General features: G+C 42.6%; 1 protein-coding gene across 1 annotated transcript in view; it reads left to right on the plus strand.

Annotated features, from left to right (window-relative positions):
• The window catches only part of DCAF15 (DDB1 and CUL4 associated factor 15), a 173,235-nt gene that overhangs the window by 13,096 nt on the left and 136,294 nt on the right, over positions 1 to 23,845 (plus strand). Inside the window, exons 2-4 of the mRNA XM_069230450.1 lie at positions 8,891 to 8,988; positions 10,273 to 10,414; positions 11,475 to 11,581. Coding sequence (XP_069086551.1) covers positions 8,891 to 8,988; positions 10,273 to 10,414; positions 11,475 to 11,581 — 347 coding nt within the window. The remainder of the gene's footprint in view (positions 1 to 8,890; positions 8,989 to 10,272; positions 10,415 to 11,474; positions 11,582 to 23,845) is intronic.

Consider the following 23,845-nt stretch of genomic DNA (forward strand, 5'->3'; position numbering starts at 1 on the left):
CGCCTCCGGTTCACTCTTCTGTCTCCTTTGACGGTATTGTTATCGTTTGTGCTTTCTACATCTGCGCTTCATTTGAAAACTCTGCCACTTCGACTCTGTTTGACTGAAGCCCCTTCAGGGCACTGCCCTTCGGGGGACTAACTTCAACATCGATACCAGTTTTTCTCGAAAATGCTCCACTGGTAATGGAACGCATGCCCTTTCAGTTTTGTCCATGTTGCCATGCAAAGTACCCACATACAACCAGCATTCGGTATGCAACTTGTGACTGTCTCCAGACCCTAAGGAATCTGACTTTGACACGTGCAAGTCCTTCAGGGTGAAGAAAACACTTCGGGCCACAGAGCTTGTCACCTTGAGATGTCTTACAGAGCCACAGACAACATTCCATAATTTGTTTTTGCGAGGGGCACACTGAGGAGCAACCAGCCGTTGAAGGAAAAAGAGGCAGTCTCTCTTCATGAAAGCTCCGGCTCGGAACTAGAGATAGATTTTGAGATGTAGGAACTTTCATCTGCTCAACTAGTGAGTACTGCAGCTCCTGCCCTCCAACCCAAGCTGACCAAAAGACCTCTGACTTCCATGGTTGCAGAATCTGAGGTCCCTGCTCTACCATTGCTTTCTGGCCCTGATTGGATCTGTAAAACTGCTTTGAACGCCCCAGGCCTGGCCCCGAAAGCACATGCAAAGCCAGCATTGAACCACTGTCAGTAGTTCAGTGTGACCGTAAAACATTTATTTACTGCGCTCACCCTAATACTGAAGGCTTTTCATAAATGCACCATAAATAAAACATCGAACAGCATTAACATATGGATACATATCACCTCAACTGCAGTTGTTTCTTTTTCTGTAAACTGGCAGCCAAAGGGTTTGTGCTACGGGGGTTCGACATACTTGTCCCAAGGACAAAATAAACATGAAAACTTGTTGCCCTTGATGCCAAACAGTATGTTCAGGGCATTGCATTCAATAATGCACTAAACATGCTGCCAGTGGCCAGAAAACAGTGGTAGTCTCCTACTTGATTAAAGGCTAGCCCCTGTACTTGACATGCTGAAAAGGGGGTAAGCCACTAGACAAATGTGCCTTCTATAGGCCCATCTTGTTAAATGTGAAGACTAAGATACTAGTCAAAGTATTAGTGACCAGATTAAAGCAAGTACTACAAACACTGGTTTTCCCAGATAAATCTCCTCCGGCACCTATACAGAGTCCTGGGACTGACTGATCACGTACAAGAGTGAACACTAGTGATGTCACTAGATGCCGCAATGTACTTTTTACACTCTTGAGTGGTCTTAGATGATCATGGTCCTAAAACAATTAGGCTTGAGCCCTAATACAAGTGATGGATATGACTCCTTTACCAGCAGCCAATAACTAGGGTGAAGGTTAATGCTGCAAAATGCAGTGTATTGGAATTTAGAAGGATAACCAGGCAGGCTTCCGGTTTCATCCATGGTGTTTACTTCGGAGTACTACATAGATTAGGGGAAATCACAGCTATATCCTCTCACAAAGACACACTTAAGTTACCACCAGATTGTAGAATGCCGATTGCTGGGGAAGGAGTCCGATGTATAGACATCTGTGTAATCATAAATAAAGATGTTCCTTGAGATACATCTCTGCTGTTTGATAGATACAGTCAAAAGAGATGTAATATTTTGGCAGCCATTACCAGTGCTGGGTAGAGCGGCCATGTTTAACATGATGGCCCTGCCAAGATTTCTCTATGCCCTCCAGAATACTCTTTTTCACATACCAGTGGAATTCTTTAAAAAGTGGGAGGCCTAAGTAAGATTATTACTCTGGTACAGTGGCCCTCCCAGCACAGCTCTACACATACTGACAAAGAGTATATGGTGGGGTATAGCTTTACCAGACATCAAGAAGTATTACTGAGCCACACAACTGGTAACAATAAATGAGTATATGCAATGCAGGAGGAACTGACGGTATGCGTGTATAGATACATAATGGGCAGTACAGGCTACCCTACTGCTCTGTACAAAAATAGACAGCCAGGGACTTACCAGTTCATACACAAACTGTAATATCAGTCGGGGAAAAAGGCGACCGCAAAAAAAGGGATACAGACAAAAGAAACTCCGCAGTGGGATAGTGATGCACTGAAGGAGGTGGAGACGTTGGAAGGGCTTAGCAAATGGGACCTAATTGGTATTTCTAAATTAGGGGTTCTGGGAATGGAGGGAGACGACACTCTGTGAAGAATATCAACTGGTTGAGTCTTAAATGTATAAATACCTGTAGGTTGGGCATGCCCCGACACCCCACATTAAAAAAGCATTTGCAATGGAATGGGTCTTGCATTACGTTGAGTTAGAGCTATTAGCTTTGTAAAACTGAAAGAAAAAAAAAACTAGCACAAGCGCGCTGTGTAAAACACAGCACGATTGCGCTGCGAAATAAAGAGAAAAATTAGTCCAGAAACCATACGGAAAACATGGAGCCTTGTATGTTTCCAGTAGTTTACAGGTGCTCTCGAGGAGGGCCAAACACCGGAAAAGGCATGATGTGTGCATGCCTTTCACGAATGAAAACAAGCAGATTTTAAAAAGCAAGCCCACAAACCAATGAAAGTGACTGACGTAACATCGGCGTGGTTAAAATCCCCCTAAACAGAGATTAGAAGAGAGGCTGAGCGCTTTGCTCCCGCCCCTAAAAAGGGACACTACTGGAAGACTCAATGCTACTGGAGAAAGACTATTGGCTGGCCGCTTGTCCAGAGGTGCTGTATCATTGGTATTCATAACAGTAATGAATATCTCACCTGATGTCCTTCAGAAATTAAGTAGATTGGGGAATTTAGGAGGAGGAATGGCAAAAGGAATTGATGGCCCTACAAGAGAATGATGTCGGGCTTCCTACTCCTGCAGCTCTGTATTTTGCACAGATCCTATTATTCTATCTTGGTCTTATACAAAATGGGAGCACATGTTTCAGAGATTTTTGTGCTAGAGGTTGTGTTTGAGGGCTCTTTCTTTCATATCATCTGGACATGTCCAAGAAAACAGTGCTATTAGAAACAGATTGAGGAGTGCATGACACGTCTGATAGTAATGGCAATCAATCTTTTAGCATGGTGGTTGGCATTTAATATATGAGAAGGACTGGCCTCCAAATACTTGAAGCTGTGGGTAGCCTTGGGCCTCAATGTGGCAAAACAAAAAACTGCTTAATCAGTTGGGTGATAAAGAGGTGCAAGTCCTCTGAAAGAGGTATATTAATTTATTATATGGTTGCAAATAAAGTGGTAAGTAGGCATAACATAGGCATTCATAAAGCACAGCTACCACTCCCAGGGGAGCATCTTGATGCTAAGCAGATAACCTGCAAAGAAACGGAAGGAGAGGAAATTAAGTTAATAAATCAAGGCTTGACACAAATATTCGGGGGCATGAAAGTTATGAGTCTTAAGCTGTTTTCTGTAGCATGCTTCTGACTCAATTTGTCTCAACGACAGAGGAAGACGATTAATAGGTATAGAATTGGGAGAGAATGTCCTAAGAAATGGGAGCAAAGGTGGAATGCGCAGAGGTCTATTTGGGAACTATGAATAGGTACATTATTAGATATAAGACTAATAAACATAAGGACCCCCCTACAGGCGATTGGAGTGAGAATGGGAAACATGCTGATGTGTTGGGCTATACATACTTGGTTGCCTGTTATGATGGTGTAGTGAAATATGTGTTTTGACCACTGACTTTGTGTTGCACCACTTTGCACCTGGATTAGCTGTCCAGTGTTCACCAGTTACAGACTACATTTTGTAGTCAGTTTAGCCTTAGATTCATTCTGCCTATTTACTTTATCATAGCATTAGACACTGCCATGTTAAAGGCTGCCCGTAATTTTCCACGTTGTAAACGGTGCATTCTGTCTTGTTTTCGTGCTTTTTCTCACCAAGGGCTTTGGTTGATAAGGATGTACTCGGACGGCAGGGAACGGCCTTGTTTTGACTTGACATCTTGGGATTGTGGCCAAACCCCAACATGTTATTTTCAAAGCATACCTAAACTAGCCAGCATGTTTGAATTGCAAAATGTTTTTTTTTCCAGAAAGCTCCCTTTGTTCTTTTAAGATATAAAAAGACCTAGTGCGACAGTAAGAGGGTCAGTGGCCTCAATCAGGATTCTAGACGTCGGATGTCTGATATCTTTCTGGTGAGGGTAGATATCTTTCTCTTTCGTAATTGAACTGGGTCATCGTCTTGCTGGCATGAGAAAGATGAAGTACCTGACCGACCCTACGGTGATGCATTTTTAATTCTTTATTTGCTTTGCATTATAATATAGATACATATATTTGCTGTGTATTTTGCAGTGGAGAATTATTTTGGTATGTTTTAATTTTATTGCTGTGACTATTTTTAAATGTGTGCTTTCAACATGCTAATCTCCTTTTATGAACCGTGCATAGTGAAATAATCTCTTCTTTGGCATTCCAGAGATTTTTGTCCGCTCTCATTAGTGAAAAGCAAAACAGATGGAAGTTCATGGTTATTGGTGACCAGTTGTTTATTTTATTGTTTGTTTATAAAACGTAATTAAATAGTTTTTAATAAGACTTGTTAGAGTAGGGGCAGAATAATGTTTTTTTAAGATCTACAAAAAAGGCTTTTGCATTATAGCAGTTGAAAGCCTGCAATTGTTTCCCCTCAAACATTGGGCGATGCAGCCACTGAATGAAGAAAAGGGGCTACCAGAAATGTGACAACTTTGGGGAAAACGCGTGCTCCATTTTGCATGGTTTGTGAACTTGTTGCAGTTGATCACATCTGCGCTTCATACAAGTGTAGCAACATATAGATATTGCTGCAAGGGGATAACCTTGCAAGAGTGGAAAAGTATGCAAAAGCAGATTTTACAGGGTGTGTGAAAACACAGAGGTTAGGAAATAGGGGTGACCTACTGTGATGGAGTGCCCCACAAATAAAAACCCTGACAAAGTATGAAAGACTTTCAAGAACATCTAGAGGATGCCATGACACATCAGCACTTCTGAGGAGGGGGATAAGTTTCCACAGAGCGGAGGAAGCATTCTGGGTTCTCGGATGGTAAGGGCAGGATAACTAATGGTTGTGTCATTGTGGGGAAAGTACAGAGTGCCTTTTGACATAACTGTGTATTATAAAATTTGGAGTATGCTCCTTAATGGAACGTTTCATGTACATTCTAAGAGAATGTGGTCGCGTATGGGTCTTTACATGGAAAAAAATGGCCTGGGACGTTTGACCGTGATGTACCCAGGTCATGTTTGATCTTTACAGATGGTGACTGTCATGCACCCCTGAAATATTTTGCGCCCTCAGTTTTCTAGGTAGGTCTGTTTCGGAAGGACCCTGTACCAAATGCTTGGAAAACATGGATTGCATTCAACTCTGAAGTGGTGTGGGAAGTTGTCAGCTTGCGCGATAATGTGCTTTTTTTTCATAGAAATTAATCTTGACACTTTTATGTACTTTTTTGTTTTTAGTTTTTTGGTTGATTGTTTTTGTTCGAAACTAAAGAATGTTATGGCTGGGAAAAAAGGGCCCAGAGAATGTTAAAAATAAAATAAAAATGCAGAGTGAAAAGTTGTTCCCCCCCCCCCCCCAACCCTCCCCCAAAAAAAGAAAAACAAATTTACCAGCTCTGTGCACTTCCATTCAAGTTAATGGTCGTTAGGAGAACCTTCACCAGAGCAAGAATAAAACGAGTTGAAACAACTGAGAAATTACATAGGTGATTGTCCGTCATTAGGTACTGGGCATATTCAATTTCTACACGCAAGAAGCACACTGTTCTACCATTAACGAGACTGGCTAAAATACAAAGAATGTATTCACCAGTAGAGCAATTGTACAGTTCACGTTTCTCGGTTCAAAGCAGACTGCCTTTGCCAGGTGATGAAACGGCAAACCAAACACAGGGAGACTGGAGAAAGCTAATGCTAATTAAACCGTATTTTCCAGACACATTAGTGGCAGCAAACCCTCAAACTTTGGGAATCTTCAACAAAGGCATCCCACTTAAGCTAGACTGCTTCATCCCCTAAGAAGAGAAACGACTGAAGCAAGACAGGTTTGAGTGAGAACCCCCACCATGTCTGATACTTCAAGTTGCAAGCAATCTTTCCTGAAGCTTTGTCTAATACTCGAGATTGGAATTGGGCTATGGTTAAGGTTCTTTCTGCTAAATGTGGACACAGGTAATGACTTTTGCCCCCTTTGCATAATAGATATAACCGATCTTTAAGTACTTCCTATCTTCCTCAGCTTGAGACCCTCTCCACAGCTGTAATGCGAGGGCAGATGAAAAGTATGGCAGCACTATTTTGCCAACATTTTAGTGTGGAGAAGGAACATAAATCATAACGTTGGTTGTATGTGAAGTATATTTTTTTCGGTCTGACCTACACACCGCTTTAACTGTTTGCCTGCTGACATTTAACATACTCATAATAAACACATACACAACAGATAGAAACATAGGGGCTTTCGATCAACCTCATCATCCATTGATCAGTTCAGACGTTATTCACGTTTTTGGTCCGCTCATGACAGACAGTAGATGAGGACGTTAGGTCAGCCCACTTCAGCTATTGGCTCCCTTCACTGAGAGTGAGTCCTCTTTTATATATATGTGTGTGTGTCTGTCTGGAGGGTGGGGGAGCTAGGGGCTGGTCAGTGGAGGGTAGGGGTTAGGGGCTAGTCAGCCTATCTGATTTTATTTTTGTATTTTTTAATGTATTTGTATTTTTTTGCATTGCGTTGTGTTTTACTTAATTTTTGCAAGCATATGATTGCCGCATTTAGACTGTGGCATTTTTACGTTTTATTGCTTTCACGCTTTTTTAATGTCTGTTGCATATCTTGTGCCGAAAAAACACTGACCTTTTCACAGCCAGACCTATTGACTTTGCTAGTGTTAGTTCAAAATTAGATTTTAATTATATGTTGTATGTAAAGACAGAATGGAATGCTAATGAACTAAACAGTCTTGGGGTGTTTCCAGCAAGCCCATTATCACATTTACTTCTTCTTGATATCATAGTTATCATCTTGGTCTCTAAACCACAATTGCTCCCAAGATGAGGCTTCCTTGCATGTCAGGAAAAGAGAAGATTTCACCAATGAGCTGTTAAATTCTTGGTCTTTTGTGCTTTGAGGGAAGCCGATCAAGCCTATGACCAGTTTTTCTTATTGTCCTAACAGTCTATTAAAGATAAAAGGGATCCATAGCATAGCACAAATGTTAGATTTTTATTTTGTATGATCTTGTGCCTTATTGTGTGTACATTCATCACCACCATACTGTCTGTCGATGGCTAGTCTGTGAGATAGTTTACTGATGGGGTTTCTGAACCCATTGCAGTTTGAATCATAAGAGGGCCAACTTCAGTGGCAATGCTTGTTGATAGAATGTGTAAGTTTGAATTGGATAATACTATTGCCTACAATTTGTTTTGGTATAAGGACACCTCCTATTTGCATGAGACTGAAATTCTTTGTCTTACGGAGATTAAAGCTCAGTAAATTAGGTAAACACTTGGCCACTTAGTGTGAGAGGTTTAGAAATAAAGTTCTGATTGTCAAGTTTATAAAATCTGTTAATCCTAGGTTCGTTTTTTTTTAACCTTATTTAATGGTTTTATATAACACTGTTATTAAAGCAATATTATAGCAAACCATGCATGATCTGCATGGAGCACACAAAGAGCTCTCCAGAGGAGCACTCTGGGGAAGGGAGAGTGAAAATTCAAGTGTTTAGATATTGAAGAGTAGGAATAAGAGGAGGGGAAGATAGAGAAAGATCACATTTGAAGTATATAATGTACAAAGTATTATGTGGAGAGTAACCAATATCCTGTGTTCATTTAGGGGTCAAACTCCTAGCATAGTCTAGTTCATAAATCTATTGTGGAGTCGTAAGGATTAGAACTGTATAGGTAAGTCCTGAGTAAGTGAGACTTTTGAAGCACTTTCTGAACTTCAAGATGTTAGATGCAACCCTTAGATGAAGTGGCGGAGCATCCCGTAACTTGTTGTCTTTTTGTTTTCATTTGTTTATATAAACTTTAAATAATAGCTATTTATTTTGCCTGCAATCCTTTTTTTAAAGTTGAAGTAGTGTTTTAATTACATTGTAACAGTGCAGCTGCCAGCAGTTTCAGTTCTTGGTTAGGTGGTTATTGATTCTTGTCTCCATTACAAGAAGTAATTATGTAACCCATAACTCAACGGAAAAGCTCGATTTTAAATAAAAAAAATACTTGTATTAAAAATAGCTGTGTTGAGGAATGTTTATTAAACCTAATATTTTCATTGCAGGCATTTAGGTGACAGCGGGTTTTCTTTTCCTCTCATTTTTTTTGTGGCATATGTTTTCAGTAAAAAAAAAAATATACCTTTTCTTGTGCATGTAGTTTAAAATTTAATTGGACAACTGTGACCAGCACTTGCACAGTGGTTGGGCTAACCAGCATTTTGGGGTTGTGGACAATATCCTTTCTATCCACATTTTCCCTATCGCCATAGATCCATATGATTCTAGCTCATGCGTTTGTCATTTTCTAAGCAAAAGCTATCTACCTGATCCAGCTTTGAGGTGTTTAGTGTACGCATGAGATGAAGATGCACCAGAAACCTTCTGCAACAAAACATCTAAAATGACAATATGGTAGCATGAGTGTCGAAATATGCTGCCTTTGTAGGTGGACTGTTCCTAGCAGACAGTAATTTGATGTTGTTGAGAAGCATTTTAGAACAAGGGGAGTTTTTACATCACCTCATTTGCTAATGTAGCTGCATTGGTGGGACCAGTGGTGAAATAATCTCTCTCGTAATTGTTTTAACACCACTATGTCTGTTTTGCTTCAGATAAGCGGGCAGCTTTCACCTCGACTCTTTCGGAAGCTTCCGCCCAGAGTCTGTGTGTCTCTGAAGAACATTGTGGATGAAGATTTCCTGAGAGCTGGGTGAGTGTAGCTGATCTTTGACTGACTGGTACTGGGAGAAATACGGTTGTGGTTGCTGGGTGTGAGTTATTCCTCCCCCCCCCCCCCCCACCCACTTATCTTCTTCTGGGGGTGGGGAGGCACTTGTTGATGCATTCCTCTCTTAGCACCAGTCTGACTGGTGCTTGTGGAGACACCCGCAGTCCCCATTTGAGGGGTTGCTGAGGCAAACTTGGTCTGTCGTAGCTTGCAGTGGGAAATATAGAAGAGGGTGATAAGACTGTTTTTGCCAATTGAGTAGAGTAAGAGGAGACTTTTTACCTCTCTACTCAAGAGTCTAGCGTTTACTAATGTTGGCAATATACCATTGCCGACCAGGATCCTAGTTTTTTGTAGCTAGAGTTACCTTAGAGATATAACAATGGGAAGAAGATTCAGGAAATTGTACAAGTACTAGCAATGAAGGAATGCGGGAACTGCATGCCCACTAGAGCCAGCAGTGGCCATCTTTAAGGGCGGAGGGGCCATGCTAATGCACCTTTTGGACATAGAGTGTCTGTCAGGTGGAGCAAAGGTCAGCCTGACAGTCTTTTTTTTCAGGTCAGGCAGCCAGGAACTAGACATGCACTAAATGCGCAGGCTCTTGGCTGCCTGAGCTGGACTTTGCTGGTCTGAGGCGGTCACAGCCCCTGTGGGCATGACCTCCTCAGCTCAGCAAAAGTCCTTAATGCCCTCCTGATGAGAGAGAGCACAGTGATAGCCTTGTACCTGGGTGCTTCAGGTTTAAGCCTTGAAGTGCCAGGGCCGAGTGGCTATCGCTGACACTTAGTCACTGAGGGGGGGGAGGTCAGGAGTCTCTCTGAACCTATCCTACTGTGTGACAAGGTAGGGACTGCTGCCTTCCCTCATGGGCTGGCCTTAAATCAGCCAATGAGGGGAAGCAGCAGTCAATACCCTCCTGGCTCCACCGAGGCTTCTGTTCTTGAGAGCTGCAGCAGGTAAATATTGTTTTTTAATGACTGTTTTGTGCATGTGTGTATGAATGCAGGTGTATTTGTGAGTGTGGTGTGTGTGTGTGTGTGCGCGTGTCTGCATGTCAATGCATGGGTGTGAGTGTGCATGTGTGTGCCTCCGACCCCCTTGAATTTGTACTTACCGGCTGCCACTATGAGAGACCATGTATGCCTGCAGAATGACACACTCTTGAAGGCTGAATCATATTATTTGCATTTCATGCTTCTTCCTGCTCTTCAGTGCTGTGCAGATTTGTATGCTGAATGTTATTTTTTTTTTTTTTCCCCCAAGGCACATCTTCTTGGGGTTCTCAAAGTGTGGTCGTTATGTCCTTTCCTACACCAGCAAGGTCCTGGATGATGACTTTTCCTTCTCCTTCTACATCTACCATTTATACTGGTGGGAATTCAACATTCACAGCAAACTTAGGCTGGTAAGATCCCTTCAGAATCTTTAAATTGCCTGCCATGAAGGGGAAACGTGTCTGAAATTAAGTGGGCATGTCTTTGCAAGTGAATCCAAAGGGAGAACTTTGTCTCTCTCTCTCTCTCTCTCTCTCTCGTTCTCTCTCTCTCTCTCTCGTTCTCTCTCTCTCTCTCTCTCTCGTTCTCTCTCTCTCTCGTTCTCTCTCTCGTTCTCTCTCTCTCTCGTTCTCTCTCTCTCTCTCGTTCTCTCTCTCTCTCTCGTTCTCTCTCGTTCTCTCGTTCTCTCTCTCTCGTTCTCTCTCTCTCTCTCTCGTTCTCTCTCTCTCTCTCGTTCTCTCTCTCTCGTTCTCTCTCTCTCGTTCTCTCTCTCTCTCTCTCGTTCTCTCGTTCTCTCTCTCTCTCTCGTTCTCTCTCTCTCGTTCTCTCTCTCTCGTTCTCTCTCTCTCGTTCTCTCTCTCTTGTTCTCTCTCTTGTTCTCTCTCTTGTTCTCTCTCTCGTTCTCTCTCTTGTTCTCTCTCGTTCTCTCTCTCGTTCTCTCTCTTGTTCTCTCTCTTGTTCTCTCTCTTTCTCTCGTTCTCTCTCTTTCTCTCGTTCTCTCTCTCTCTCGTTCTCTCTCTCTCGTTCTCTCTCTCTCTCTCGTTCTCTCTCTCTCTCTCGTTCTGTCTCTCTCTCTCGTTCTGTCTCTCTCGTTCTCTCTCTCTCTCTCGTTCTGTCTCTCTCGTTCTCGTTCTCTCTCGTTCTCTCTCTCTCGTTCTCTCTCTCGTTCTCTCTCTCTCTCGTTCTCTCTCGTTTTCGTTCTCTCTCTCGTTTTCGTTCTCTCTCTCGTTTTCTCTCTCTCTCTCGTTTTCTCTCTCTCTCTCTCGTTTTTTCTCTCTCTTTCTCCCTCTCAAACCCAGTTTTCAGAAGAAACACTGACAAACTCCTTGTGTGCTTTCACCCTGTACCTCAGACAGTCTCCTTTATATGATGCTAAAGTTTCAAAATGAAGGCACTGGTGTTTCATTTACTACCTTGTGGTATACCTTTTTGCTATTTTCTGCCTCAGGAATGCTCTTTTTCCATTCACAGGTTCGCCAGGTGCGTCTCTTTCAGGATGAGGAGATCTATAGCGATTTGTATTTAACGGTGTGCGAGTGGCCGAATGACTCTTCCAAAATAATAGTGTTTGGTTTCAAGTAAGATATTAATTTTTTTAAACCCTTGTATTCCAGTTGAGAATTCTAACTATTTTGGTGTGACTTTGAAATGGTTGGTCACATAAATCATGGTGTTCTGGGGTCACATAGGCTAATGTGGAGTAGCAAGAATGTTATCACTATTTTACTGTGTAGTTTCTTCATGTCTTATAACCGTAACTCTGTTCTTTCTCATAGATTTATTTCTTTATGCACATGTTTGATGACTTTGACCTTGACCTAGTCTGGAATAAGGTTTCCAACAGTTTTTGTAATCTCTTTTACAGTGACTGGTGAAGTCGGTTTTCTGCAGCTTATTCTAGTTGAGGTGATTCAGAAGAGGCATTTTACTAGTATGATATACTTTTAGACTTGGGAAAGTGATGGACCATCTATTGAATCTTTTTTCCAGTGCTAATTTTCTGCCTTGCTGCATATCAGTAGAGCTTCACTACCATAGACATGTGTCTTATAGGATAAAGTGCTGTACAGTATGTGCAAAGTTGGTGGCTTCCCCTATTTACTGATAACATTTTGGTATCTCTTTCATAGTTTGTTCTGTCCATGCTCCTGTCTCAGTGGTGGTGCTTATCTTTTTTGCAGTGACCAGCTCCCCTCTCCTAACTTCTGTGTCATTTTCCCTTACACTGTTCAGCATTCTTGTGAGCCCCAAACAGCTTTCTGTCTGCCACTTGAATGAAGCTGTGGAGCCGCATTCTGACTTCAGTGTACCCTCTGTAGCAGATTCACCCATTGTGCGTATTCTGTGCACCAGTACCCTCTAAGCTCTCCAACTGCTATTTAACATGAAGTAAACTTGTTAGCTGGGCTGTTAAACAGAAGTGTCACGCACAAGGAATTACTTTGTTTGCCTTGGTCTTACCAAACGCCTGAATTTAATTAGAAAATACTTACTACAAATCCGTGTTTTCTAACAAAATAATTGCCATTTTCTATGTTTCCTTCAGTTGCCTTTTAAAGTAACTGTAGGCATCCGTTTCATATGTTCAATCTCCTCTCCTTCCATACCTGGGAACAACCCTGAATAGATGATTTATTACCCTGGACTCTAGGGCTTTGAATTACTGGCTGCTGATGTTTGTATCTCTCTCCTTGCTGTTTCAGAATAACCCTTTTTCATCTACTGCAGTCCTTGGTTTGCATGCTCTTGGTACACTATAAAGGACATAACATAGGGGTAGGTGTTCATCACGGCTTACACATCTTGACACATCACACAGTCACACAACATCAGACTAGCACAAGCTCTGCCTCATTTTGTTAGGTTTATAACAGCTTGTTGATCTCAAATGAGGATAGAGATGGCACGCAGACCATTGTATAAAAATAATGTAAATAGAAGAAAATCTGCAACTGTGAATCAGATCCCTGTTCCTTCTGATGGCATCTCTGAGTTGGTTGTTTCTCCCAGATCTGGTAGTATCTAGTTCAAGTTTATTTTCCACTTCAGCCCTCTTCTGTTTGTGGCAGGGCCCTTTTGCACCAACTTGCTGGGTGTTAACTGGTCTGTCAGGACAGATTACATCGGCTATGGATTTTTTAACCACTCTTGTCTCTCAAACATCCGTGTTGCATAGGCTGGGAGTGTTTTATTGGTCATAAATGCCGGGCCAGTGTCCTGGTTTAAGGATAACTGTGAACTATATGAGTGCTTGATTTGTTGGTGTGGCTCTTGTGGCTATCTTGAAAATCTGCTGTGGCCATGGTCAAGTATACAGGAACTAGCATAGTGGGCAGTTACCATGTTTGCAGTTCACAGACCTCAGAATGTCTCCCCCAGTCTCACCTTAGGATGTACAGTGATGGTGGATTGTTCAGATGGCTGATTGACAAATGACTTTCATAATCTTTGACCATAAAATGTGTACATCTTTTGGTGAAAGTTTGTAGCCCTTGTCTTAGTTGCAATGTTGTCAGCCAGTGTTTGTATGCAGGCTGCATCTATATACAGAGATGTCCTCAAAGTTTGACCAAAGTAATTATTGTAGCATCTTCAGAGTCTGCTGAAACCTGTTCCTCTTTTCCATATGCAGAAGGTTAATATTGTGTAGTGGCAGTCCAGTCTCTTAAACCCATTATTTGAAACTTTATCACCACCCTTTTTCAATATCTGTAGCAATATGTTTGCCACCTATATTTGGGAACGATCTGCCGTATTACTACTGATTGTTTCCGATGTCATTCAAGCCCTGAGCCACACTTGTATCCTCTAATAATGAGTGTGTATATACCGGGACTTAGGGCCTTTTTTTTTTTATTTGAACATAGTCTTTCCCATGTGACATGCAGCCATTTGTCAGTGGTTAAGATTTCACCTAAGACAGCACGTGTGTTGTCTGTTGCAAGACGTGTTGGAAGCTTACTGTGAGCTTGCCCATTTGTTTTCCTTTGGTGTCATTGTCACTCATTTGTTTGTTATTCCTTAGCCTGCATGTTTTTTCCTTCCTGGTATGTTTGCCCCTCCTATGCATGCAGCATGTACCCATTACTGTATCATTTCACTACTCACTTTTTCAGGGGCTACTTTACTTTCTTTTAAATTCTTTGAGTGCATGTTTTCTAGCTGTCTCTTGTGTGCTTCTCACCCTTGCACCCACCAATCCCCCCCCACGTCATATGCTGTTTTCCTCTCTTGCCTGTGTGCTTAACCCCCACTCCACTCGCCCTGGTGTCTTCTCCCCACCAGCTCCATGTTGTTGATTTACCAGACACGTGTCCGTGTGTTGCTTCTGCCTTACACATACCCTAATGTTCCCCTGTCCCCACCCCATGCTTTTGAAAATAGTTTTTGCCCATTTATTTTCGTTACTGTAAATTTATTTAAGCACAACTCCAGACTGTGTTACTGCCTGCTGATCCCAGTCTGCAAGTGGCCCACCTTAAATCGCAATATAGATCACCTTTGGCAGCTTGCCTTTCATTAGTAACTGCCTCCATTTCTCCAAGATAAAAAGGTAAAGATTGAAGATTCTCCTGATTGTGTTGTACCTACATTTGCACCAAAGGACATTTACTACCTCTGAGAAGTAAACTGAGCATACACCTGTGCTAATCCTCATCCCACCACTTCTGAGCCAGTTTTGTTGTTTATTTGTAACTTTCTCAAAGTTATGCTTTTTACTGAAATTGTCGCCAATATTGATAACATTTTATTGTAGTTCTGAAAGTGTGTAAAGGTGCAATTTGAACAATCCCACTGATTTGAACTAATTGCACACTGATATTACTACTTAATGTACAGGTATTTCCCTCAAGCCTGTTGAGCTTATAATTGGTCACTGTCACTCTTCTCAAGAGCAGTAGGTCTCATCTGGTAACTAGATGTCTTCTGCCAAGTTTGCATGGTTGTCTTTAGCAGTTTGTATGGCTTTGTTGCAGTCTCCTCTACATTTTAAATTTGATTCAGTCTTCTTTTCCATAAAAGTCTGCAAACAGTTTGAGAGTAGGCATACATTGGTCTGTCCTAAAGATCTGTGCGAACTTTTCATCAGGTGCTTTTGAATTCTGAAAGTACTGGCTAACTTTCTTTATTTACTATGGAGTATTCTAGCCAAATGTTTAGAAACACCTGGGCCATACTTCACTATCCCTTGGCTAGCTTCTGTCCTTCCACTGCTTACTTTTTGGGACTTTTTTCTTTTTGCTTAAGCACTCCATGAGCAGGTATCCTGACCCCATTCAGGGGTGTGGAATTTATTAAAATATCTACTTGTCCAGGGGACAGGTTGCTTCTCAAATCTACTTGTCCTGTAAAAAGATCTACTTGTCCCTTTGGTGCCATGTAGTGTGGCGACAAATTATGGCAGCAATTAATAGCCTCTCTGATTATGCCAGGGCTACTACCATAGTAGGGCTTGAATACTTGGAGTTTCAATCCCTACTGTAGCAATTTCCTTATTTTGCCACCTTTCTGCAGATCTGCATACTGGGACTGGAGGAAGCAGTAAGCAATAGTAACAGGGCTGGAATGCCTTTGAGTCTGCAAACCTACTAACCTGCATGTTTTAAAGATTTTTACCAGCTTCTCTCTAATATTTTCCCATAATAAGAAAGGTTGGACATTTACTCCTGACAATGGCAGAATTAGAACTTCTTCCAGGGTTGGGAAGAAAGTGGCTGGAGGGAAAATGAACTTGCAAATGCTCAATAGATTTTCACATGAGCAAATCTACACATCGTATTTACCCATGCTAAAATACAGTTCACAAATATTTTATAGGGGTACGACATATACCAAGGGTGCACTTTTGTGACTTTCTTTAAGAATTTGGGGCCATAAGTAGGTAGGTTCAGATTTGTGACCTGCAAATTGCGAGTCGCAAATCCGAATGTAGGAGGGTGTCCTTGACACCATCTGTGATTCGCAAGGGCTTCGCAAATGCCCACATCATGAATAATCATGAGGTGGGTCGCAATTTGCGACCCCCTCGCGAATGGTGGCCTGCTGGAGACACGTTCGCGGTCACAAAACAATCCTACATTACACTGCGAGTTGCAATTAGGAAGGGAACACCCCTTACTAATTGCGAGTCGAAACCCGTTTTGTGATTCGGTAACCAGGTTACTGAATCGCAAAACTGGGTTTGTGCATCGCAATGTGCTTTTTGCACGTCGCAAACAGCGAAAGTCGCTGTTTGCGACATGCAAAAAGCTACCTACATGTGGGTCTTGGTCCCTAATTAGGTCTGGTGTTAACAAAGACATTTTGTTTTTATTAAACTTCTATTTCTCTCTCTTTCGGCTGGCTTTACTGTGAGTGATCGCATTCTGCTCTTCCACAAGGAGCATATTGGCACACAAAGTAGTTTTGTTCAGTGTCAGGAACTACAGTGGCAATCAGTGACGTAACGAAACTGGAGGGTGCCCCTTTGCAAAGAACATGGAGGAGCCCCCTCTCCAGACTCACTCAGGGCAGGTGCTGTGCTGAAGGGGCCCCCTGGAGGGCGGCTGCGGGGCCTTTGTTATGCCGCTGGTGGCAACGTGTGCTTTAAGAGTTCAAAAACTTTTTGGGGGGGTTTTGCCAATGTTTGTTACAATGTTGAGGGCCTGGTAGCTCCCACAACAATAAAGTGTTACAAAAGCCATGTCAAAACAAGACACGCATTGATGAAACTAAAAGACTTATAAAAAAATGTCAGATCAGTTGGCTTTGTCAGTGTTTGTTTATTTTCATGCTTCCCATAATCTTGTTGAAAATGGTTACACTGATTTTCCATTAGAAATATTTTTGGGAAATACTAGCATGCATCAACACATTTTACTAAATGACACTTCATTTGCATATAATCAGAGAGCATTCTGGGAGCATTATACTTAGCCTCTTAGCCTAAACTTTTCAAACATGTGTGTACACGTTTTTTTTTTTTTTGTACTGGAACCAACGTCAGTAGTGAAGTGTGACCTTAAAACATTTATTTACAGCACGCACCCTAATAATGAAGGCTTTGAAATAATGAACCATAAATACAAGTTCGAACAGCATTATCTTTTGGAAACACATTACCTCAACTGCAGAGTTCCACTCTCTGTAAACAGGCAGCCAAAGGGTTTGTGCTGCAGGGGGTTGGGCCTACTTGTCCCAAGGACAAAGTAAACATAAAAACTTGTTGCCCTTGACCCCAAACAAGATGTCCCGGGCGTCTGGCGATAGGAATTCCACATCCCTGCCCATTGGACACATAGAGGGTCCTTGTGGGCAAAAAATTGACCAATTCTTTTTTTCCTGTCAGATCCGCGGATCCATGTTGTGGTTCTACGGACCCAGAAAAAAATTGGGGAAAAAAACCCACCCGCTGCACCAATACTCCTGCTTAACAAGGCCAAAGGCTGTGTGCGCAGCTTGTGTTTGGGTGCATGTAGGAGAGTTGGCTGCCGGGGTGATTTCTGTTTTTGTGTGTGTGCTAAAAAAACAAAAAATAAATTCACTGAAAGGTTACAGGGACATTATAATTGGTTTCTGAATTTACTCGCACTAAACCATAGAAATTCAGCAGGTATAGTTATGGTTAACCCCTTCGCTGCCAGGCCTACCAACCCCCCCCCCCCCCCCCCCCCCCCCCCTCCCCTCAGGTGCCAAGCCTTTTTTTGGCTACTTGGGTTAGTTCGTGCTTAGGCCCTCCTAACTTTATGTCCACATAAGCTACCCATGCCAAATTTGCGTCCTTTTTTTTCCCAACATCCTAGGGATTCTAGAGATAACCAGACTATGTGGGTTTCCCTGAAGGAGAACAATAAATTAGCCAAAATACAGGGAAAATTTAGTTTTTTTTTTTTTTTTTTTTTAATGGGAAAAAGGGCTGCAGAAGGCAGCTTGTGTTTTTTTTTCCCTGAAAATGGCATTAACAAAGGGCTTGCGTTGCTAAAATCACCAGCTTTCAGGAACAGGCAGACTTGAATCAGAAAACCCAATTTTTCAACACAATTTTTGCGTTTTACTGGGACATACCCCACTTTTATTATTTTTTGTGCTTTCAGCCTCCTTCCAGTTAGTGACAGAAATGTGTGTAAAACCAATGCTGGATCCCAGAAAGCTAAACATTTGTGAAAAGTAGACACAATTCTGAATTCAGCAAGGGGTAATTTGTGTAGATCCTATATGGTTTTCCTACAGAAAATAACAGTTGAGAAAAAAACAAATATTGAAATTGAGGTGAAAAAAAACAGCCATTTTTCTCCACGTTTTGCTCTGTAACTTTTTCCTGCGATGTCATATTTTTTTAATGCAATATACTGTTACGTCTGCTGGACTCTTCTGGTTGTGGGGATATATAGGGCTTGTAAGTTCATCAAGAACCCTAGGTACCCAGAGCCAATAAATGAGCTGCACCTTGCAATGGGTTTTCATTCTGTACCGGGTATACAGCCATTCATTTGCTAAAATATAAAGAGTGAAAAATAGGTATCAAGGAAGCCTTTATATTTCCAAAATGGGCACAAGATAAGGTGATGAGGAGTGGTTATTTGCACATCTTTGAATTCCGTGGTGCCCATACTAGCGTGTGAATTACAGGGCATTTCTCAAATCGATGTCTTTTTTGCACATTGTCTTACATTTGGAAGGAAACAATTTAGAGAAAGACCAGGGGCAATAACACTTGTTTTGCTATTCTGTGTTCTCCCAGGTCTCCTGATAAAAATGGTACCTCACTTGTGTGGGTAGGCCTAGTGCCTGCGAAAGGAAATGCCCTAAACTCTATGTGGACACATCAAAATTATCAAATACAAAACTGTTTTTGCGGGGGGCACCTACGTTTTTTGGTCCTGGGCTCAGCAGCTATATAGGGAAACCTACCAAACCCAAACATTTCTGAAAACCAGACACCCAAGGGAGTCAGGGAGGAGTGTGACTTGTGTTGATCCCCCAATGTTTTCTTACCCAGAATCCTTTGCAAACCTTAAAATTTGTTTTAAAAAAACACTTTTTCCTCCTAATTCGGTGATAGAAAGTTCTGGGATCTGAGAGGAGCCACAAATTTCCTTCTACCAAGCGTTCCCCCTAAGTCTCCCGATATAAATGATACCTCACTTGTGTGGGTGGCCCAGGTGCCTGCAACAGAAAAAGGGCAAAAACCTGTAGAGATTGAGGGGATAGCACAGCGAGTTGATAAGCACATATTTTTCTTTTATACATCTTTAGGCTGACTCTGCTCTGGGGACCCGCAAATTTGTGCCAGAGCGGTGATCCTACAAAGAAAAGTGAGGCAATCTGCTTTTTTTTAAGCAAATTTTGAGGTTTGCAGAGGAGTCTGGGTAAGAAAATGTTGGGGGATCCAGGCATGACACACCTCCCTGGACTCCTTGGGGTGCCTAATTTAAAAAAATGTCTGAGTTTGGTAGGTTTCCATAGATGAAGGCCGCAGCTGGGACCAAAAATATAGTTGCCCTTCCCCATCTCCCCTCCCCCACCCCAAACACAGGTAGTTTTGCAATAGATCATTTTGATGTGTCCACGTACTTCTGTGATGTTCGAAACTCTAAAATTATGAAAAAAACACACTTAGGTTATGTTAAAAAGACCCCTCACCCACCAACCAAGTTGGTGGCATGCTTCATCATCGGGGTCCCACCCGAGACACCCAGCGTGTCACGGGTGTGCTGCGACACCTAATTACAGCGGAGCAGGTTTTGTCATTTTTACCACACATACTGGTTGGATTTGGCACGAGGGTGAGTGATGGTTCAGTAGATCAAATTTTATTAACAAGAGATTTCACAAAAGTGAAATGCACTGTTAATAACTGAAAGGCCAAAGAACTGAACCAGTGACTCACAGCTCGTGAGCTGTAAAGCTGTGTCAAAGCACCAACCGCTTTACAGTCCATTCACACCCCTTTCATACATGACATGCACAAGACCATGCACGCCGCCAGCGGAGGGCCCAGCACATTACAACACTCGCATCAACAGACGGCGCCATTCAAGGTCCCATCACTTTCATACGCCCACATGCCTGATACAGCAATCACACCAGCTGATGGGAGTGTGTGGACTGGCATTTAGCTGGCATCGCCAGCCAAGCGCCACTCCATGCACACTGCAGGCAAGTGCCACCCCACACACACTGCTAGCCAAGCGACACTCCACGCACACAGTCGTCACTTTTTTTTGTTTTTATACAACAAAGAAACCACTAATTATAAATAAGTACAAAACTACAAACACAAAAGCTCTAACTGAATACATGACAGTAATGTCCACAGTGAAACTGAACATATAAAACAGCAGTTTACGCTCACTGTATTTCCCAATAGTTCTTCTGTTTGTGGTATTTCCTGAAACAGCCACCCACACACATCCCAGGCTTTGAAGGACAATCGGGGCAGTACATCGTAGTCCCCTTCCCAATACCTCTTCGAGCACAGACTCTACATCTCTTAGCAGGAAATGTATTTATTTATTTATTTTTTGGGAGGAATGTGCTCAGCGAAGTGATGATCTTTCAATTTAGCCACATCCTCCACCACTGCTTCTCTAGGACCTCTTGCCTCTCACAACAAGGCTCGCTATGATAGACTCCTGAAATTTCACAAATGTTATCCTTGACTCTGGAGAACTATCCTTGAACACAACAAAAAATTTAAAGTTGGCCAGTCGAACAGGTGAACTGCTAATTTCTTATAACAAACATAAGCCTTGTGAGCAACAGTGTAAGGTTCCATCCTATGATCTACTCTATCAACACCACCCATGTGCATTTTAGACTACAATAAGCAGACAGGTTTGCGCACTTTAACTTGTCCCCAAGCAGCCACAGGTGAAGTACTCATCATGGATGGTAGTCAGCATGTACACATCCCTCCTGTCTACAAATTTCAGCTAGCAGCTCATCATTCCGCAAGTCACTGCCCTGTCCCTTCTCAAGTTATTTTTACAGGCAAGCTCACTTGGATAGCCTTTCTGATTAAAGCAGATGGTGCCACAAGCAACAGTGTCCACTCTGAACAACTCCTTGAATAAATGAACTCCATTGTAGAAGTTATCTACATATGAATGGTGACCTTTGTTAAACAGTCGTCTACCAAGTTCCCACACAATTTTCTCACTAACTCCAAAAGTGGGCTGACAACCAGTGGGGGGTCAATACTGGAATCCCTACCAGTGTATACCCGGAAATTATAAACATATCCTGTACTACTTTCAGACAGCATATACAATTTAATTCCATACCGTGCCTTCTTGCTAGGAAGGTACTGCCTAAAAACCAAACGACTCTTGAACAGGACCAAAGACTCATCTACAGATATTTATTTGCCTGGAACCTAGATCTCTGAAAACTGATCTACCAAATGATCAAGGACAGGTCTAATCCTAAAAAGACGGTCAGAATCAGGCTGATCTCGTGGCAAGGCTAAATTCACTTCCAGAATCTTGCACTTCCTCAGATGCAGTCAGTTTCATAATCATGGTCACAAGACAACTCAAAAAGCACACCAACAATCTGCAGCAAGTCATGATCCTTCCTACAAAAAAAAAAACTGGACAAATGTACCATCAACAACCAGCACTGTGTAAGATAAGTAATAAACAAAGTGTAGCTTTATTACTAAGAATTATAAACGTAAAACCCATACCGCTCACTTGCCTGAAAAAGCTTGACTCACCAGCAACTACTCTGCACAGTCACAACAATCACCAATGATATCTCACTAAAAAGAAAAGAGAAAAGTAAATTAGACATAAGACAACACAAATATTGTGCCTAAATCTAAGGACAATTTCACACACAATCCTGCATTTAGTACACCACCTACAAACCTGCCATTCATGCATGGCAACACCACTCCTTTGGAGTAAATTTATTTACTTACCTAAAACATGCAACTACGCAAACCGCAGAACAACCACTGCCAAAACCGCAACAAGCCACAGCAAAGGAAGCAAAAGCTTTGAACTTGAACAAAAAGGAGAAATAAACTGTTATAATCACAAATGCAAATACTTCGCCAGTTGACGAACACCCCGCCACCAAACATTTCTAAATGTTCCCTGGTGTCTAGTGTTCTCTGCCCCTCTTGGGGGCAGATGGTCCTAAAAAAAAAATAGGCCAAAGTGCCCCCAAGGGGGTCAGAAATGGCATATAATATATTGCCCCCTATGGGGGGGGGCGACCCTTGCCCAAGGGGCCACCCGCCCACACAAAGCACACAGACACACGATACCTGGCGCTATGTGGATTCTGCCCCACTTGGGGGCAGATGGGCCTACACAAATAGGCTGATCTGCCCCCAATGGGGGGGGGAGGGGCAGAACTACCCAACAGTCCTTTGTCCCCTTTTGGGGGACACACTTGTCAAAGGGGGTGCCCCCAAACACAAAAAAACAAAGGAAAGCAAAAAAAAAAAAAAAAATCCTTGGCGCCAGATGGACCTACAAAAAATTGGAAAAAGGCAGAAAAGGCATAGAATATATTGCCCCCTTTGGAGGGGGTGACCCTTGCCCAAGGGGCCACCCCCCCCCCCAAACAAAGCACAGATACACATGCACACACGCACACACACACATATACACACGATCCCTAGCGCTAGGCCCATCTGCCGCCACGGTGTCCAATAGTGCTTTTTGCCCCTTCGGGGTGATCCTTGCCCCCCCCCCCCCCCCCAAACACAAAAAAAGACACAAAAACAATCCCTGGTTTCTAGTGGCTTCTGCCCCCCTTGACAGCAGATCGGCCTAAAAATTAACTCCAACTATAACTCGTGCCCCAAGGTAAATATAACTTGCGCCTTCGCCATGCACAGCTAATTACTACACATTACATCATTGATGACACCTTCTGTGGGTGGCATCATTAATATTATCTCTGCAACATTTGCAATAAAATTATTAATGGGAAAACTGTGCGTGGCTGGGACACGAGTTAAAGTTCCCTTAGGGTGCAAGTTATAGTTATAGTTAACTCCAGTAACTATAGATGCAGAATTTATATGGTTTTGTGTGAGTAAATACATTCATTCTCTAATAAAGACTTCTAGCTACAGACTCCTTACCTTTGAATTTCCCAGGAAACCTTTGTGTGAGTAGTACGCCTGAGCGTAGTCAGGTGACTTTGTTCGGTTCTGTGTGGTGTCATTGGCACCAAAAATGATATTACAGGCACCTATATATGCACCACCAAGGCATGCCGACGTTGGTTCTTTTCTTTCCTCGCCAGTTAGTGCTGATCCTGAGAAGAGCTTCCTCTCTCTTTTTGACAGGCCTTTTTCAACATTTTGTTTAATATTTTTTGTGAAGTGTCAGCTAGGAAGGTAAGGGTTTAAGCCGTATGGTGCCTGTCACTGCACCATGTTGATAACTGACCCGCACCTAGTGTGCTTATGGTCTCTTGAGCGCGATCTTTCGTGCTCAGACTGCCGGGCCATGGCGCCGAAAGCTTTCAGGGAGCGGTCCCTAAAGTTGCTTGCTTTCCGGCAGTCCATGCCAGTTAGCGTGACTCTTCGGAGCTCCTGGCCCTGATTGAGACTTGAAGAGGTACTGAATTTGTCATCTAAACGGACTTCGACTTCACCTTGTCTGTCGGCAGACGCAACAAGTTAGGAACATCAGACGTGATTCTGTGGAGCCATTGCCAGGTCCAACTTCTGTGCCTTCCCCAGTTTCTGGGAGCCGGAGCAACCCCCGCTCAAGTTAAATGACTTTTACAAGGCCATGCGCCACATATTCAAGTTGGCCGACCCCTCCGGAGTGTCTTCTTGCCCCGTAGGGTCAGAGGAGGCCCCATCATGTTCTGCGCTGACTGCTCCGTCC

This window comes from Pleurodeles waltl, chromosome 4_2, assembly GCF_031143425.1.
Source record: "Pleurodeles waltl isolate 20211129_DDA chromosome 4_2, aPleWal1.hap1.20221129, whole genome shotgun sequence".
Lineage (NCBI taxonomy): Eukaryota > Metazoa > Chordata > Amphibia > Caudata > Salamandridae > Pleurodeles > Pleurodeles waltl.